Source organism: Neofelis nebulosa, chromosome 3 (genome assembly GCF_028018385.1).
Source record: "Neofelis nebulosa isolate mNeoNeb1 chromosome 3, mNeoNeb1.pri, whole genome shotgun sequence".
Classification (NCBI taxonomy): domain Eukaryota; kingdom Metazoa; phylum Chordata; class Mammalia; order Carnivora; family Felidae; genus Neofelis; species Neofelis nebulosa.
Window position 1 is genome coordinate 138765259 of NC_080784.1, and position 12121 is coordinate 138777379.

Below are 12121 nucleotides of genomic sequence, written 5' to 3' on the forward strand. Positions count from 1 at the left end.
GAAACTATGCATTCTCCAATATTGCAGCCCTTTTCCCATTCACCAGTGCACCTTCTAGGTGATTGCCCACCATTTTGAGTGTAGTTCAAATCCCTACTGGATTGTTACCTTGGGCAATAGCCTCCTTTTGTTCAGATTCCTTGTCTGTAAAAAGAGGATAATAATGATACCTACCTCTCTGGTTTGTTTCGGGATCGAGTAAAATATTTTATGCCAAGTGTCCAAAACACTGAGTTTGCACAAACCTAGTGCATGCTAGAGATGACGGCCATGACTCCAGTGTGAGGTACACTCCTCTATGTCTGGCTCTCATCCTATGCTCCTTATCACTGCGCTGTGCTTTATTCTGACTCATTCTTCTTATCGATGAAAGACTGGCATTGATTTCACAGTTTTTTCTCCCCTCCCACGTTCCACCATCATCTTAGATGACTTCAAGTGCATTTGAATAAACTGTCTCTCAATCTCTTCACACCCATGCTTCATAATACTCGGCACTCACTGTTATATTGGAACCAGCTTGTACTATCTTATGAAATGTGTGCAGCTCTTCCCAATTCCACATTCACTGGCATCAATGCTGCCATCTTGAATCAGCCCTGGTGGGTATTTACACCACGGAAATTGGCAAGTGCTAAAAAACAGGGCACTTGCTTTTAGGGAGCCAGCTTGCTAGCACACACCGCTTCACCCCATTTCAACCACTTCATGCCTTGGCCATGCCTCTTTTCATCATTAAGAACCTTTTAACATCTGAAGCCGTAAATGAAAATCTCGCATTCGTGGACCACACTCTTTACCCTCTTACATTTTCACTCTGTGGATCCACCACAACTATTTGTTACTTAACCTCCACTGGACAGCCTTTTCCTGTCTCTACTTCTTCCACATCTCATTTGGGCTTCTTGGTTTGCCACATGAATCATTCTTGTGATAACATCCCCAAACTGCTGCTCCATGGTTCTTCCTGCCAAACCCAAACCTATAGCTCCGAACCTAGCTACAGTTTCCCTTTTCAGGGGAAGGTTACCATGAAGTCTGGGGAGGAAAAATATTGCCTGATTATGACTTATAGTGCCTATTAATAAGCCACTTTTTTGTATTTGCCTTTGCCTCCTGTCTTAGTGTGCCTCCCTAAATAGCTGGGCTCTTAGCTCTTGGGGCCGAGGGGAATGTCCCAGCCACATGGGTTGCCCTATAAATTCGTGGCCTCCAGACTTACTTGGCCCTAGGGCTACCCCTCAATTCTTCATTTCTCTGCCTCTCTCATTCTCCACGTCCTTACAACTCTGATCCCATTTCCACCTCATCACTTTTAACCCATGTATGACCACCTTTCTGTTTCCCAAAGAAAATGAAGTCACCGGACAAGAACTTCCTTTTCTTCTTGCCACCAAATCTGCATACATACCATGGCCACGTCTAGCTTTCTTCCTTTCTCTCTCCTCACACCAGCGCTTCTAGCTCTGCTTTGTGCCCTGTAGCCTCCCCAAGGCCTTTGCTCTATCAGTCATCTCTTCTCTTCTCCCCCGTATTTAATCTCTCCCTTTTGACTGAGTCCTTCCCCACAGCGTAGAAAAATCTCAAGTCTTTCCTGTCTCAAACGCCACCCTGTATGTATGCCTCTGCAGTAACTGCCCTCTTTCTCTCTTCCCCTTTGTGGCCTTCCTTACTGCCTGCCCACTCCTTCCTTGGTCCACCTTCACGATGTCCCTATCGTGGTGTCATAAAATCAATGTCTCCAGTATCACAATGGCCTTTTGTTGCAAAATCCAATAAACGCCTTTCAGTCTGTATCTTATTTGGTCTCAGTCATGGGTTTAATTTTCCGGTGTCCCCCACAATTCATGCATTAAAGTCTTAACCCCGTATCTCAGCATGAGACCTTATTTGGAAATAGTGCCACTGAGGATATAATTAGTTAAGAACTAGTCGTACCAGAATGGAAGGGGCCCTAATCCATTATGACTGATGTCCTTGCAAGTAGAGGAAATCTGGAGACCCATATGCACACAGAGAGAGCACTGTGTGAAGACTGGAGTAAACGCTGCCACAGGGAAATCAGAAGCTGGGAGAGAACCTGGAACGGATCCTTCCCCGGTAACTTTAGAGGATGCGTGGCCTCACCAACACCTTGATTTCAGATTTCTAGCCTCCACATCTAAAAGAAAGTAAATTTATGGGGCGCCTGGATGGCTCAGTCGGTTAAGTGTCTGATTTTGGCTCAGGTCATGATCTCACAGTGCACGAGTTTGAGCCCCTCGTCAGGCTCTGTGCTGACAGCTCAGAGTCTGGAGCCTGCTTCAGATTCTGTGTCTCCCTCTCTGTGTGTCCCTACCTGGCTTGTGCTCGGTCTCTCTCAGTCTCTCAAAAATGAATAAACGTTAAAAAAAAAAATTTTTTTTTAAAGAAAGTAAATTTCCCTGTGTAAGCCACTGGTTTGTGGTACTTTGTTACCGCAACCCCAGCAAAGTAATGGAGGCTCTTGGAAGCATTTGGCAAGGTTGACGATTGAAACTCTATGTTGCCTCCATTTCTGGGGGTTTCCCGTGCCTCTTTAACACTTCGTCTCTTTCTCTAGTTTGTCTCAAATGTTGGATGTTCCTCAGGCCTCTGGCTTAGGCCTTCTTTTCACATCACGGAATCTCCTGAGTGGTCTCACCCACTTTCAGGGCTCGAATTCATGCAGTGGTATGCTGGGAAGTGTTTACCAATTGGCTCTTGGGGACGAGAGGAAACTGATTTACGGTGTTTTGTGTTTTTGTTTTTGTTTTTCTCTTTTTCTGATTTCTGTGGTATATATACTCCCACCATGGCTGGTTTCAAACTGCCAAGAGTTTAACAACTTGTTCTCAAAATATAACAACTGGCGGGGCGCCTGGGTGGCTCAGTCGGCTAAGCGTCTGACTTCGGCTCAGGTCACGATCTCGCGGTCGGTGAGTTCGAGCCCCACGTCAGGCTCTGGGCTGATGGCTCAGAGCCTGGAGCCTGCTTCCGATTCTGTGTCTCCCTCTCTGTCTGCCCCTCCCCCGTTCATGCTCTGTCTCTCTCTGTCTCAAAAATAAATAAAAAACATTAAAAAAAAATTTTAAATATAACAACTGGCTCTCACAGCTAGTATGAGCCAGTACAAGCTGGCTCCAGCGCATCTCTGCTTTTGTGTCAGAGACAAGCAGTTTATTTTTACACGTAAGGTAAGATAAAAATACCTGTAGTCTTTTCTTTCTCTTAACAAACTGCTCTGTAAATAGAATATCTGCGGCTGCTTTTATGTGTCCTTTTGTTATTTCCATACGCTGTGGTGGTGGTAGAGGCCCCGCCCCCTTTTCTTTTTTCTGTCTGTGATAGAAACAGTGTATCTCTGGTCAATTTTGTTTTTAGGACTCGTTTTGCAGCTGTTTAAAGTCTGGTTTTTGTCAGAAGGCATCAGTCTTGTATTCTCAAAATAAGGAAATGTTCCCCTGCAAAGGAGATAGTGAAAAAGGTCTTTAATACCAACACTTTGCAACACGTGACTTCCTTTACTTGGCAGGAGCTATAGCACTGAGTTTCTATTGTGCTCAGAAAACAGTCTTTGTCTGGCTCTACTTGCCCTTTCACCAGGGAGCACTTGCTTATTCATTCACTTAACAAATATTTATTAAGCGCCAGCTGTGTGCCTTGCACTTATGTAGGTAATAAGGAGATTCTGATGAGTCAGACCGATAAGAGCTTACAGGGGTGGAGGGGAGACAGGTTGTAAACCAAGCAAATAAGTAAGTTAATTTCAGAAAGTGGTGAATCCTTTGAAGAACATGTAGGGCAATGTGACCGAGAGTGACCCGAGGTGGTATAGTCACTATCTCTGGGAAGCAGGCTCTGGGACTCAGGCATCTGACACGGGCTGTGCACAGATATGTATCTTGAGGTACCATAGCTCCTTCTACATTGTGCTGGTTTTCCCTCCATTTCCCAGAGAGCACCAGTGTCTGGTATTGCTTGCGAATACCAGCTATATAACAAATCTAAATGAGCTTCCTCTATCATTCAATGCAATCAAAATGCCGAGGACTGAAATCAGTGCCTGGCCAAAGGCAGGGGAAAAGAACCAGTCTCAAGAGACTCTGAGGAAGTACCTTGTATCAGTTTTAGGGCTGTGTCTCTGCACCTGTGGGCTGGGGGTTACTAGTCACCGACAGTTAGATCGAGGACTGTACATCCTGCACCTCGCCTAGATGTGTCCCTGAGCTCCTGTTACACATGACCAAGGGCCAGATGGAAGTATGTTTTTTTTTTTGGTTTTCCTTAGCATCTCAAATTCTACAAAACTGCGCGCCTTCCCCGCCCTCATGGCCATCTCCAGTCTATCAACTGTTCTTCATTTCAGCAAATATTACCATTTTCCAACATGCTTCCCAGGGGTAATCCTTGACTCTTCTGCAATATCCAATTAAACACCGAATCTAGTAGTTCTACCATCACAGGTGTCCTGAATGTATCCACCTCTCTCCATCCCCACTGCTGTTCTCTTACCTCAGCCCATCACTTTCAGTTTATATAAATGTGACCACAGTCTCGGTCCTTCTCTTCAGTTATTTACACTACAGCCTGAGATTCTTTTCTAAAATGGAAGGCTAGTGAGGCCATTCCACTGCTTTAAATCCTTCCATAGCTCTATATTGCCCTCACAGAAAATTGGATTCCAGGACATGGGGGCTCATAGTCCCTACGTGGTACAACCCTATCTGCCTCTCCAGTCTGTCCTCTCCCTGCTGTCAATCTGTAGGCTCTAACTACACCCATTAGCTCTTCAGCGGTGCCATATTCTCTTCCACCTCTGGTCTTTATGGACATTTCCCTACACCTGGAACACTTGCTTCAATCCCATCTATCTTTGATCTGGATTAGATTTATTCCTTTTGAATGTCTAACACTGAAACTACTTCTCCTGAAAACCCCTAACCACACATGATCCCCAGCCCAAAGTCTGGGTTAGGATCCCCTTTGTATGTTCTCATAACACTGTTTTGGAATTGCCTACTTACTTGCTTATATATATACGTGTATATATACGTATATACGTATGTATGTATGTATGTATATGTATATATGTATACATATGTATATATGTATGTATGTATATGTATATATATGTATATATGTATGTATATATATATATATATGCAAGATTGTAAATTATATGAGAGCTATCTCTGTTTTATTTGCTATTGTATCCCCAGAAACTAGCATAATGCTAGTATATATGTGTATATATATATATATACGTGTATATGTATATATATATATATATGTATATATGTACATATATATGTATGTATGTATGTATATGTATATGCAAGATTGTAAATTATATGAGAGCAATCTCTGTTTTATTTGCTATTGTATCCCCAGAAACTAGCATAATGCCTGGCAGAGTGGGCCTGCCATGTATATTTATTGATTAATGAATGGATAGCTATGTGTCCCTTCACTAAATTTTGGTTTCTTCACCTAGTCTTAAAAAAATAGAAACATATACACAAAACTACCTTGTATAAATTAAAATGTCATTTGCTTATTATGGAAAACTCATAAAATCAGAAAAGAGTCTACCATCCATCTCAGTACATAGTAATGACCCGTTATCTCCTTCTATATATATTATTTTCATTGCTGAAATCACACGATGCCGTTTTTTTTTAATTGTGGTAAAATATACCAAACATAAAACTTACCATTTAACCATTTTAAGTGTGTAACTCAGTGCCATTAAGTACATCCACTGTTAGGGCACCTGGGTGGCTCAGTTGGTTAAGTGTCCGATTTCAGCTCAGGTCATGATCTCGTGGTTCTTGAGTTTAAGCCCCTCGTCGCACTCTGTGGTGACAGCTCAGAGCCTGGAGCCTGCTTCGGATTCTGTGTCTCCTTCTCTCTCTGCCCCTCCCCTGCTCGCACTCTGTCTCTTTCTCAAAAATAAACATTAAAAAGGTTTTTTTAAAAAAGTATATCCACTGTTGTGCAACCATTACCATCACCCATCTTCAAACTTTATCTTCCCAAACTAAAACTCTGTGCCCGTCAAACAACAGTGCTCTCTTCCCCTCCCTACAGCTTTTTTTATGTAGCAAAGTGGAAGTGGGTTTCTTCTGATCCTTACATAGTCCAAGTTAGCATTTCCGTTTATTTTCAAGTGGTTTGAGGATTTCATGGCAGAGGCCATCCTTCCTGGTGTTCTTTGGTGCCAACAGATGTCTCCGTCAGCGCCAAATCCCAGGCTGATAACATTTTGGAAGCCTCACTTTGCTCACTTTGTGCTGCATTTCCTCATTCTAGGACCTACGACATATTTAGGCATCCATGAAAATATTCTAAGTTCTTTTTTTTTTTTTTTTTAAGATTTATTTGTTTATTTTTGAGAGAGAAAGCTCGAGCAGGGGAGGGGCAGAGACGAAGAGGGGGAGAATACCAAGCAGGCTCTGTGCTGACAGCCCCAATGTGGGACTCAAACTCACAAACTCGAGATCATGACCTAAGCAAAGTCTGATGCTTAATGAGCCACCTAGGAGCTCCTCTAAGTTCTTTTAAGATCCAAATAAAATGAACTTTTAGGTCAAAGAAAATATTTTAATACGATAGTGTTTGTCTTTATAGAAATATCATCATAAAATATAATTTTCAGTATTTTTTAGTGGAGGAATTGGACCATGAAGGCAAAAGTGCCTGTAGTACAGTAAAAATGGTGAGGAGGAATCACTGAAGTTTTTAATGCAGGAAACTTATCCTTTGGTCTATTTCCATCTTTGAATTTCTCTTTCCTAAGCATAAATAAAGATATCTTTAAAAAAAATTATTTATTTTGAGAAGGAGAGACAGCGAGCAGGGGAGAGGCAGAGAGAGAGGGAGAGAGAGAATCCCAAGCAGGCTCTGTGCTCTTAGCACAGAGGCCAGTATGGGGCTCAAACTCATGAACCGTGAGATCATGACCTGAGCCAAAACCAAGAGTCGGGCGCTTAACTGACTGAGCCACCCAGACATCCCTGAAGACATCTTTCAAACATTTTACAAAGCAGTGTATATAGTTAAGCAATATCCTAAAATTTTAGATTTAAAAAATTTTTAATTTTAGGTAAGGTCTCTATTATGATGTTAAGAGGTATTGTCAATTAGTCCTCCTAGAATGATTTTCCAATTTGAAAGAACCTACATGTAAGTTAATTAATTGGACCATTCCAAAGAACTACACAACATTGGTTTTATGTGTTTTAAGAGAATTCAGAGCACAGTGTGGCCATAATCACATGTATGAGACTTCAGAAATGTATGGCAGCCGTCCCTGTTATCTGGCTCTCCTATTTTCTTAATTTTGTTTAAATATTCATGACATGTTCACCTTTCTGAGAGAAAGGATTATAAATCATTCTACTTCCATTCTATAGCATTTGGTACCATCTGAGCACATACTAGGCACCTATCAGGAGCATTTTTGACTTGATGAGATATGCATTTATAATTGCTTGAATTGAAGGGGTGCCAGGGTGGCTCAGTCAGTTGAGTATCTGACTTCGGCTCAGGTCATGATCTCACAGTTGGTGGGTTCAAGCCCCGAGTCAGGCTTTGTGCTGACAGCTTGGAGCCTGGAGCCTGCTTTGGATTATGTGTCTCCCTCTATCTCTGCCCCTCCCCTGCTCACACTCTGTCTGTCTCTCAATAAATAAATAAATACATAATGAATAAATAAAAATTAAAAAAATTGCTCAAATTGGAGTTGTTGATGATAGGAATTAGAATCTTATCTATCTAATTCATTTGACTTAAATTTAGAAGTATGGTTTTCCTTGAAAGCTGGAGCTAGGGAGAAGAGGAAGAATCTTAAGTCATTTATGAACTTCTCTGGAACATAAATTTTTGAAGACAGTCTATTTTTCAAAAAACACAGAGTCATCTTTCCTATAGTTTCTACTCTCTTAACCTCTTTTCCTCCATCAATCATAAAACGTTACAAGTTTTTTGAAAGTACTGAATGCTAGCCTACTTGTAAGTTAAAATATAAGTTCTTGCCAGAGTCAGAGGTCCCAGTTGCCTGCAGGTGCCTAGAAGTGTGACCTTGCAATTATATTCAGACTAAAGGGTGCCTGTATGGCTTAGTCGGTTGAGCATCCAACTCTCGATATCAGCTCAGGTCATAATCTCACGGTTCATGGGTTCTGGCCCTGCGTTGGGCTCTGCATTAATGGTACAGAGCCTGCTTGGGATTCTCTCTCTCTCTCTCTCTCTCTTTCTCTCTCTGCCCCTTCCGCATTCTCTCTCTCTAAATAAATAAACTTAAAAAAAAAAAAAGATTCAGACTGAGAAGATTTCCCGGTGATAGCCATTGGACTTCTCCCTCCCTCCCTCCTGTATAGCTAGATATTAAGAAATAGGTCCATCTAGAGAGAAGAGAGTAAACATGTTTCACTGGATTGTCTTGGAAAAAAATAAGTTTAATTTCTTGCTTGTCTTCCAACAGTTCTACAAAGCTTCGTACTTTGGCCAGAGGTTTGTCTCCTGCATACCTGAGATTTGGTGGCACCAAGACAGACTTTCTCATTTTTGATCCCAAGAAAGAACCAACCTTTGAAGAGAGAAGTTACTGGCAGTCTCAAGTCAACCAGGGTGAACTTTTTAAAGATTCACGATATGTTTTGATTCACTTGAGTCAGGCTTGAGCATTCTCAGAGAAGTGTTATTGCTGATATCTAACAATTAATAAGAAATCAAGGGCTCCCAACTGGCCAATGAAGGCACCCACACAAAAGGAGGAGGCAGTGGGCGGGTTTCCTCCTCTTGGTGTCTTCATGAATGTGAAACCTCACCAAAAAAATGTGTGCTGGGCATAACTGAGAGTTAATTGAGCTGTAAATAGGACAATGGTTGTAGCTGAAGGACACAGCTGCTTAGCAGGAGTGTGTGGGTAGAAGTGTGTCAATTTGAAAAGAGTACTTCCAGCTGAAGACATAAGTGATCGACTGAAACCCATTTATTTTGAAAATAGAATGTGGATGAAGGGTATAACAAGAGGCTGTGGAGGTTCACTCTGCTTCTTAGAATGGATTTTAAGACTTCATTGATTGGGCAGCGATTGTCAAACGTTATTGACAATCCACAGTCAGCTGGGGTGAGTTTGAATATTTGGATTTTGTGTTCCAACCTTAGATTATGAGTTTAGAAGCTTCTCTAAACTGATTCTGATATTTGAGGTCTGTTGGTTCCCCCTGAGAAACCTGCCTTAGTGAGCGATGAGGATTTGCTCTATGTCTTTCATAAGTGCTAGGCAGACATCAAATGGAAGTTGAGTCATTATCTTACCAATTATGAGAAATAAGGTGTGCATCATTGAATTACAATAATGTCAGTATAATGTATATATTAGTGAATAATATGTCATTATTTCATACATTACATATTTTTCCCTCTGTTTTCTTCAGTTAGGAAGTTTCCAGAACAGTTCATCAGTACTTGGGCCAAAACTAATAGAAGACTAATTAGAAAAAAATGAAAAAAAAAAGCAGGAGAGTTCTCTTAACATAACATATGGGAATAGTTGATGTTGGGACTTGACCATTCCCATCTGTCATGTGTATCTGCAAGGTCTCTTAAGTTCAGACAGGAAACTGGCCTTTCCCCATCAATTTTCTCCATCCTGTGTGTATATGTGGTGGAAGAGGGGAGGTGCCAGTGCCTCTGAAGCATCCTTTGTGAGCCTGGGGATGGATGAGGCACCAGCTGCCAGAAAGTCAGAATGTGCAGCTTCCTAGAAAGGAAGTTATGGGCGGGTTGCCAGTCCTGGCAGCAGGCGTGCAGCGGCTGTGCTACCTTGTGATAAAGAAGCACAGTCAGGGGCGCCTGGGTGGCGCAGTCGGTTAAGCCTCCGACTTCAGCCAGGTCACGATCTCGCGGTCCGTGAGTTCGAGCCCCGCGTCAGGCTCTGGGCTGATGGCTCGGAGCCTGGAGCCTGTTTCCGATTCTGTGTCTCCCTCTCTCTCTGCCCCTCCCCCGTTCATGCTTTGTCTCTCTCTGTCCCAAAAATAAATAAAAAACGTTGAAAAAAAAAAAATTAAAAAAAAAAAAAAAGAAGCACAGTCAACCGACAGTTTAGTGGCTGAGTTTTCCAAGCACACGTGCTGTGGTCTCAGAAGCTTTGAGGATAACATATTTGAAGGAATAGAAAAAGTCACCATTTCCTGTCCTACTATTACGGCAAGAGGAAATCATCACAAAGCAGCTATAGTCCAGCGAAACAAATTTTTATGTATTTTGAAAGCGAACTGTAAGAGAATCGAATTGTTATCTTTTTTTTTTTTTTTCAACATTTTTTATTATTATTATTATTTTTTTTATTTTTGGGACAGAGAGAGACAGAGCATGAACGGGGGAGGGGCAGAGAGAGAGGGAGACACAGAATCGGAAACAGGCTCCAGGCTCCGAGCCATCAGCCCAGAGCCTGACGCGGGGCTCGAACTCACAGACCGCGAGATCGTGACCTGGCTGAAGTCGGACGCTTAACCGACTGCGCCACCCAGGCGCCCCTGTTATCTTTTTTTTTTAATGTTTATTTATTTTGAGACAGAGGGAGAGTGCAAGCGGGGGAGGGGCAGAGAGAGAATCCCAAGCAGGCTCCTCGCTATGAAGTGCAGAGTCCAACATGGGGCTTGAACCCACACACTGTGAGATCATGACCTTAGCCGAAATCAAAAGTCAGATGCTTACCCAACTGAGCCACCAGGCGCCCCTGAACTGTTTTCTTCAGTGGGATTCTCTAGTAATTTCAAGTTTCTCAGGAATTTTCTGAATTGTTAAATAACTTGAAGTTATGTCCAGTAGATCTGTGTCCAATGTATGTCCAGTGTTTCTTAGGAAACCTGCCCTTGGTTGTTTGTGTGTGTGTGTGTGTGGTGATTGGTTAGCTGCAAATTTGACATGTAACAGAATATATCTTTTTCTGATCTCCTACCTAAAAACCAGGGACATAATTATCCTGCTTTAGTCACATAAATAGGAAACTAAATAAATGTGTGGGCCTTCAACCTTATCACCGTGAAAACAGATTCTCTAAACTATATCTTCCCTTTGCAGATATGTGTGAATCTGGATCCATCCCTCCCGACGTAGAGAAGAGATTACAGTTGGAATGGCCCTTCCAGGAGCAATTGCTTCTCAGAGAACAGTATCAGAAAAAGTTCAACAATAGCACTTACTCAAGTAAGAGATGAAAGGCACCTGCAGGTGTCCCAGCCCCCAGAATACATGGATAGTTTGAACTTGGGCTTGAATCACATAAGCCCTACCGCAGTTGTATAAAGCTGCATAATACTCAAATGTTATCAGTAGTTAATTGAATTAACTTGAATTTCTGTTTTGTTTTGTTTTGTTTTGTTTTTCTTTTCTTCACCTGACTTTGCCTATTAGCCATGAAGTGAAAAATCATTCATTCACGAACTAGTAGTGACCTTTCCTGCTCTGAAGAACTAGGAAGTCAAGGAAGACATGGATAGATTCCTCATGGAACAGTAAAATACAAAAGTATGAAGAATAAATAGTGGAGGTGCCTGGCTAGCTCAATCTGTAGAGCATGCAACTTTTTTTTTTTTTTTAATTTTTTTAATGTTTATTTATTTGAGAGAGAGACAGAGACAGAGAGACAGGCAGAGCATGAGCAGGGGAGGGGCAGAGAGAGAGACACACACACAGAATCTGAAGCAGGCTCCAGGCTCCGAGCTGTCAGCACAGAGCCCAACGTGGGGCTTGAACCCACAAGCCGTGAGATCATGACCTGAGCTGAAGTCGGACACTTAACCGACCAAGCCACCCAGGCACCCCTGTAGAGCACACAACTCTTAATCTTGGAGTTGTGAGTTCGAGCCCCACGTTGGGTGGACAGGTTACTTAAAAATAAAATCTTTTCTTTTTTTTTAAAGAGTAAATTGTGAAAACCATTCACACCTCGTCATCCATTCTCTCTCTCTCCTCCCAGAAGCAACCCCTATCATGAGTAGGTGTACCATTAGGTAGTGGAAGACTGAGTCATATCAGACAGTCTTGGCCATCAAGAAGCGCTCTCTTTTTTTATTTCCTCTGTGGCTTTGTGTAGAACTAGCTCGACTAA

At 42.1% G+C, this 12121-nt stretch overlaps 1 protein-coding gene and 1 long non-coding RNA gene across 4 annotated transcripts in view; one reads left to right on the plus strand and one right to left on the minus strand.

The window, feature by feature from the left end:
- LOC131507373 (uncharacterized) overlaps positions 1–307 on the minus strand; it is a 36637-nt gene extending 36330 nt beyond the window's left edge. Inside the window, exon 1 of the long non-coding RNA XR_009259475.1 lies at positions 175–307. This is a non-coding gene — a long non-coding RNA (uncharacterized LOC131507373). The remainder of the gene's footprint in view (positions 1–174) is intronic.
- HPSE (heparanase) overlaps positions 1–12121 on the plus strand; it is a 41495-nt gene that overhangs the window by 5151 nt on the left and 24223 nt on the right. For all 3 annotated transcript variants that reach the window (XM_058722035.1, XM_058722036.1, XM_058722034.1), the window contains exons 2-3: positions 8486–8631; positions 11092–11217. In XM_058722035.1, the coding sequence (XP_058578018.1) occupies positions 8486–8631; positions 11092–11217 (272 nt within the window). The remainder of the gene's footprint in view (positions 1–8485; positions 8632–11091; positions 11218–12121) is intronic.